Genomic DNA, 7,500 nt, shown 5'->3' on the forward strand with positions numbered 1-7,500 from the left:
CCAAAGAAATTACGATTTCTTTGTCTCAAGGACACTCATTGAAAACCGCCTAAAGGACGTTTTATTAACAAACACACACCCAAAAACGACCGGTTGCCTGGCCACGAGAATTCGAATAAAAAGCCTTTTTATTTTGCGCTATATAACCCTTTTTTCCTGTAGCCGGAACCATTACTCCTTAGAATCAGATATCACTTATTTTTTATTAAAGATATTTCGACATCCCGTTTTATTTACCGTGACGGCAAACGTCCGCGATGAAATTTGCGTGTTTCCAAAAATCAAAGAACCTTGTTAAATTTTAGGTCCTTGCTTGCTTATTAGCTACAAATCTCGAGCAAATTCTTAAAAGAGAGAGATGTTTAAGTAACAGAATATTCACACTCTAATAACAGCCAGCAGGCTACAGTCTTCCGTTAACCGGTTCAGGTGAACGCAATACTGAATCTTTCCACTATTTCAATTTTCTTATGCTAACGAGATCGACGCAAACCTGAAACTTATATTTAAACAAACGATGTGGTTAATCGACATCAAAATTTTGCCACAGATGCACCCGTTTCGAATGTCGTTCAACAGCTCAACAATTCGATTGCCACTCGACAACTGAATGTCAATCACGCCAAATGAACAGTCTTTTTCTTGCGTGGGAGGTGAAAAAAAATATTGTCTCGCGTTTGAGAATAAAACACATCAAACAGTCATTCCAAACAAACGCGAAATGCTCGTGATCGAGTTTCCTGACTTAGTCGTGGACTCCCACGAACTGAGTTTCTGATAAAACGTAGGACTCCTGACTCTGCATAGACCGTCTGGATGCCTGCTGGTGCAACTACGGAGAGTGTCCTTTAACTGGAAATGATGAATGCGGAGCAAAACGACAAGAATCTCCCCTTGAGGTATGTAGGCCAGCAGACGTTCTTAAATAAATCGTCTAAGATTTTTTGCGGATGATTGTAGCATGATCTGTTATCATCCCGACCACAGTATATTTCATACACTTTCTGTTTTGGACTGGAAAGTTTGACCAATCTTATCAAGTTATAGAAAAAAGCAACATTCAAAATTTTAAGTGATACGGTTCTGGATCACATTTAGATGGTAAACGAGCGTGTCGACGTTTTATGCAAATACCTTCTACAGCCTTTTTACGTCGCTGCGATGGAGAAAAACGCTGAAGATTGAGCTTTTCTTCTTTCAGCAGTATTATAACTAACAAAATAATCAAAGCAAATCTTACTTCTTGCTTTTATCTTTATTACCATATTCAAGCTGTTTTTTAAAGTAAAGAGAGGCAAAAAAAAAACTTTGAATGAATTTTTCTACGTAAATCAAACAGATTTTATTACAAAGGAGTGTTACCGAGCATTGCGAACATATGAAAAGTAAATATTTTTTTCAAACTTTGGCTCTGACATAATAAAACGGGATTGACTCGTGTGATATTGCGATCGCTAATTTTCCTTAAAAAGGTCTAAAATTTCTGCAACTCAGTAATCCAAAAACGAAAAAAAAAATTAAACCTGCAATGTATGCAGATGAGTTGGCTTTTAACTCAAGATTGATTATTTGGCCGAGTATGACCGGACGAAAGCAACCAGTGGTGACGTTCTCGCAATTGTTACAAAGATGATAAATGAGATAGTAAGTTTCAACATGCTTAATGAATAAAGAGGTTTATTTTTATGGCATCTTTGTACACAATTTTGTGCCTTAAGAGAAAGAGTTAAATACTTAATTACATACTAGGGCATTCAGAACCAAGCAGATTTATCACAGAAATTGAAGAAAATGCGATTTAACGTTTTGTATGTAGTCATGCTTAACTTGGAAAGCGTGACAAAGAACCGACCTTCAAACGAAGTACGAGTTCGACTTATTAATTAAGAGTTGTTTCTGAGGAGACTCAGTTGCAAAAAACACTCTTCCTTCAAAACTGACGCGCATGCTCAGGATTGAAGAGGAACTCGTACCCAATCTCGCCTCCAGAGACCCTCCAGAGGTTCTTTTTGCGCATGTGCGCAGACATAACGTCCGAGAGTCCACATAGTGACCAATACAGAGTAGAGTAGAGGTCGGCATCAGCCCCAAGTCTACAATAGTTCATAAGAAATGAAGCTTGAGATTTAGAATTGATATCAGTGGATGGTGATGGTGCGTGCTTATTTTATATTTGTGCTATGTTTGGAGTGGTTTTAAAAGCTATAGCGAAATAAATGACAAGAAGTCAATGATCGAGAATAAAACTCGTAACTTTTTCGTTCTTAGTTCGTTACACTTCTCAAGAAATAGCTTTCGCTACTTAATACTCCAAGGACAATTAGCATTAAAAACATAAGCTCGACAAGTGTTGACACTTAGCTTAAGAGGTTTAAAAGGTGTGAGACATTACAGACGTTTTAGATGTGGAGCCACTTTAAGGTATGACAAGATCTTAAGAGCAGTAGATCATAACTATGAGTAGACGAATAGGGTTTGTATTGCTTTTGGCAATAGCGTCTTCCAAATTCTTATCGATTTTGGAAAGAAAGGATATGAATAGCTTAGGACAGCTACTTCTTCTTCAGTTTTTGAGTGGAACGTTAACCATAATGTTACGCTGTTCCTGCCAAACAGGAAGGATATCGTGCCAACTGAACAATCACCTGCTTAAAATGATCAACGTAACTTCCGTCGGAAATAATTATAGCGTCCAAACTGATTCAAATAAGGGATGTTTTGGAGCCTAGTAGATATTCACGCAATAGAGCGTTTTCACATGACGTCACGGCAGCCATGTTGGTGTTCCAAAACAAAGAATTGGCGGCCATGATGGTGTACCCAACTTATCCCTCAGGAATTGAAATCTATTTTTATGCAGACTTTCTTTTGTTTCAGTAATCCAATATGACTGCTGGTCACGTGAGTGAAAACGCTCCGTATTGGTTCCCGGGCTACGCCATATATCCCCTCGTTCAATCCAGGCAAATAACACTTACATCCAGGTGATCGGGTGGCGTAATTTGCAGGACTGGGAAGGAGAATTTTAACGCCGTATCCCACAACCGCGCGCGGCCTTAGGTGTTGTTTCCAAACTCCCTGCAGTATTGTCATCGCCGAAAGTCAACAGATCATTACGTGTCTACCACATTTCCTGTTACTGAATGAACATTCAAATAGACCCGACAAGATCTAACCTCGCCTCTGCCATGTTGAATTCGAAAATAAGGCAGCGCGTGGTTGTGGGATACGGCGTTAAAATTTTTCTCCCCAGTCCTCCGAATTACGTCACCAGATCACCTGGATGACTGTGACATCAATGTGACGCAATGCCGTAAACAGGAAAAACGTCTAATTTTCGCGGAAATGCCTATCTTTGCATACAAACAAACACATTTTTTTTACTTCGTCGCTAGATTCTAGAATATTTGCGTGTATTGTTATTTTCTCCGTTTTAGGCAAAAATTCCCTCTAAAATACAAATCAAGAGGTGCGGAATTCCAAAAATGTTCTTATCACTTTCTCAAAAGTCATCAAGCTGGAAGTTAAGCGATTCATGCGTCTTCTCGGCGGGCATCGTTAACAAATTCAAACTTCATTATTTTTATCCCATTCAATGATTGTTGTCTATTTGGAACAATGAACAGCTTTAAAAAGCATCTTAATAAAATGTTACAAACTGCATCTAAAATAATTTTTTCTAAGTGATCCGTCCAAACATAAGAAGTCACAATCGACTCCTGCCGGGACAAGTATTTTACAAGAGATGAGCAATAGTTCTTTTTCAAGGACTACCTTTTAAAGCTGATAGGTTATGCCTATAAGTTGGATCCACCCAGAAGTACCTTTAGGATTTAATCTGGGTTTTGCTGTTCCCTATTTCAACCGGCATTCCCCCAACGCCTAACGAGAATCGCTCATTAAAGTTCCACATCCATTCTCACAAGATGTTTTCTCGAAATTAAAGCGTCGGAGGAAACAGAAAGGAGGACAATTGATTTTGAATAATTTGCGTACTATATTCCTTATGATATTTTCGAAATGTTTTTTATAGAAGAATAAAGAAATAACTACAATAGTCCGCGTAAATAAGCCATGCATGGATGTCATACGGCAACATGAGGTGGAGTTCTTTAGAACTATCCACACAAATGCGTTTTCAAAAGTAGTCGTTTTCATCTGGCCATAAACGACTGCAAAATATTGTCATCCGAAGTATCGAGTCGTCGTATGGTTTTCACCTATCTACACCGCAACGCTCAACAACGATGTAAAGAACCTTTATCAAAATTTCCCCACGCTTTTCAACGATCGACACTCATGCGTTTTCAAACGTTTTCTAGTACGCCTTGACGTCATTGTTTTCAAAAGGTCTCCGTTTTCATGCACCCATCCACACTACACCCGGAGCGTTTTCAAAAGTCTCCACTTGCAAACCGTTTTCGACACCTAGTGTCCTTGGCGCGTTGTGGTGTGTACGTTAGGGCGAAAACGCATCAGAAGGTATGCGTTCTCAAACAAAAACGCAAATTCCAAATTCCTACGGAAATGATCGTTTTGTCATAACTAGCCGCCCCTTTTAACTGTTTTAGCTTCAGTTTGCCTGATAGCATCCGCTCATGTGAATCCAAAAAAGCCTTCTTTTCTTAGCGATTTTAATTGTGTTTAAATATTGATTCACTTTTTAATCTATTCCTCAATTTTGTGAAGCGCCTAGAGCAGAACTGGATAGGCGTTACATAAATATTTATTATTATTATTATTATTATTATTATTATTATTATTATTGTTGTTATTATTATTATTATTATTATTATTCAGTTCAACTTTGGGAAAAACACTAGCTTGACGAAAAGCCAAACGCAGTTTTAATGCTCTTTTACCTATCGCTTCATTTCAGTGATATTTTGTTTCTGTCAAATTTGTTCGGTCAGTCTCCAACGTTATTGGATATTGATGGAGTGGTTTTGCGCAAAGTTGTTATTCTCAATCATCGCAGCCGATACCGTTAGAATAGCCGCATAATGGCTAACGTTTCTCAAGCAGAAGATAGTTATATTAATTAATGTTGTAGACTACGTTTGAGATGATATTGGTTGCAGTGTGTGCTATAAATCATCCGTAGATCAAATAAAACGAAAGCTAAAATTCATTTCCGACCCGAAAGAAAAATAGTTCACGTTTTGTAAGGCTGCATTCCTTTCTAGTTATAAAGAGCTGGCATGGAGAAATTGTGCCTGTGTGACTTCTTATCATGTTTAGTTGGAACTTAAAAGTGATTATTAATTTTAAGCACCGTCTGCGGCATAAAGTATTAAACTTGCGAGTTTATCTGATCTAGGGAAATTAAGATGTACTCAAGGTTGTTGGTGGTCTTCATGTTATGTAAGAATAGCAATTCATTGATAAGAATAGCAATTCATTGACCACAAAAAGGGTTGATACGGAGAAGATTAAGGGAAGATAGTTCAGCTGTAAGGCTCTTTCAAACTTAGAGAAACAAAATGAAAATTTAACTTTGAAACCGTACCAGACCTCTCTGCTCTTTCTGTTGCGATTTGTATTACCATAGCAACGTTATAAACATGTTTCAACATTAACAGATATAGTAAAGTGATAGCTCTTTACCCCTTTTGAAGCTTTTTGAAATACAGTACCTCCTTGGCGTTTACGTAATCAAATTGTCTTCAAAACATACGTAGAATTTTTACCGTTCTTGTTTCCTTCAAAACTTGAAAGTACTACATCTTTGACGAAGACTGATTTTTTGAAGCTGGACTAGGAGTATTTTATCGCTGGAGAAACCAGCATTGTTGCCGGCTTTTAGTATTTTACTACTGGAGAAACCGGCAAAGTTGCTTTTCAAGTTAATCGATTTTTTGTTGTGTTCGATATTTGGTGGTGATGACAAGAAATTCACGAGTATTCTTTGTCGATTTCCCACGATCCCCTTTACTCTTTTGTATTTGTACAGCCGATAGTGACCAGGGAGGCTAAAGTTAGTCCGCTAGGAACACTTTTATCTACAGTAGCTGTTCTTTCTTGTGTTGTTATTTACTTTCTGTTCAGCCGATGTCTTTTATCAATGAAGTCAGAACTTGTGATTCACTGAGTGGTCCCTTGGGCAATGTTTCCACCTTGCCAGGTGTATTTGCGTGCAAAAGAGAGCAAGATTGTCAACCAAGTCCCAACATTGCTGGGTGTCACAATGTGCGTCAATTCACACACCATGTTGCGCCTTGGTGAGAATCAATTTTGCGCGAGCAGTGCGTCAGATCCGAGCCACACCTGATTGGGCTTTGAACCTATAACGTCCAGCATTTTTGTCACGTGATTGCGAAGCGTAGCACAGCATCCATTCTTGACTTCTTTGAAACAGGCAAAATAAAAACGTTGCCAATTTTAACGCCGGCACGACAGACGAACGATAATGCCACATGCTGGTCTTTTCGAGTACAGCCAAATATCGAAGCCAACGTTAATAAAGAGAGCTGAATGAACTGTTACCATATACAAAATTACGCGACTAATATTGAAAAAAGATGATTCATAATTAAGATCCGCTGGTAATTCATGGTCGATTTCATCTGAAACCGGTCGTTTTCCATGGCAATTTCAAAACAAATAACAAAGTAACGCGATGAAATGATATCCTTGATAACTACGCGACGCCGCTTGAAGTCGGTTTAAGTGTGAAAATGAGCAATAATCGTTCAAATCGACGCGCGATTACTAACAGCAATGGACCGCTTTTTCACGGAGCTAACTCAAGGTGAACGAGACGTGTTAAGAAAAAAGGAATTGTTTAAAGCTTTGATTTGCAGTTCTTTGCCCTGAATTTTACAAGCGGGAAAATAACACCGTAAGTACAGTCAGTATAAAAATATTTCAGCTAATGTTATTCCCGGTGAAATAATTTTAATATTGTTGTTCGCAAATGAAAATTTCACTCGTGGGTAAGTAAGGGACCTTAAAAGCGCCCACGGCCATAGAGTTAGCATCTCTGTCCGAGGAAAATGCTGAAACAGTCATTTTCACAAAGGTGTTGGTCATACTGGGCTGTTCTCACTTTCAGTACAAGCCTCTTGGGGGAATTTTAGTTAAGTGATGAAATGATGTAGGCGGTGTCAAACCATAACCCTACATCTTAATATCAAACACCAGAGATTTGGCGATTTTTTTTTCTGTTTGATTCAGGACTAAAACATATTTCTGGGGTAAGTCAGTCGCAGTCGGCCTTCTCTTCTATCTTCAGTTCGATTAAGATGTTTAATATTCTTACTAAGAGGTTGAGGGAAGGATCTGTTGACCTCCGGAAATTGGAAATATATCTTCAGGTCGATTTCAATATTGACGTCGTTGCCGAATCAAATTGAAAGCGTTTTCGAGCGCTTTGCCATCAAATCTTATCTCTCGAGAAGTAGAGCAGGATAAAAAGCTTGCCAATAATGTTCAAGTAACGTTGCTGCCTTTAACACACTGATTTTCGAGAGGCGATACTTAGACCATGTCAGCCCTTGC

At 38.5% G+C, this 7,500-nt stretch overlaps 1 protein-coding gene across 2 annotated transcripts in view; it reads left to right on the forward strand.

The window, feature by feature from the left end:
- The first annotated feature begins 44 nt into the window (after positions 1-44).
- LOC138028232 (serine/threonine-protein kinase SIK1-like) overlaps positions 45-7,500 on the forward strand; it is a 36,432-nt gene continuing 28,976 nt past the window's right edge. Inside the window, exon 1 of one of the 2 annotated variants that reach the window (XM_068875696.1) lies at positions 45-899. In XM_068875696.1, the coding sequence (XP_068731797.1) occupies positions 859-899 (41 nt within the window). In that variant the 5' untranslated portion in view covers positions 45-858. Of the gene's footprint in view, positions 900-6,705; positions 6,842-7,500 lie in introns of those variants that run through there. The other variant, XM_068875701.1, reaches the window with a different exon arrangement.

This window comes from Montipora capricornis, chromosome 13 (assembly GCF_036669925.1).
Source record: "Montipora capricornis isolate CH-2021 chromosome 13, ASM3666992v2, whole genome shotgun sequence".
In the NCBI taxonomy this organism is placed as follows: domain Eukaryota; kingdom Metazoa; phylum Cnidaria; class Anthozoa; order Scleractinia; family Acroporidae; genus Montipora; species Montipora capricornis.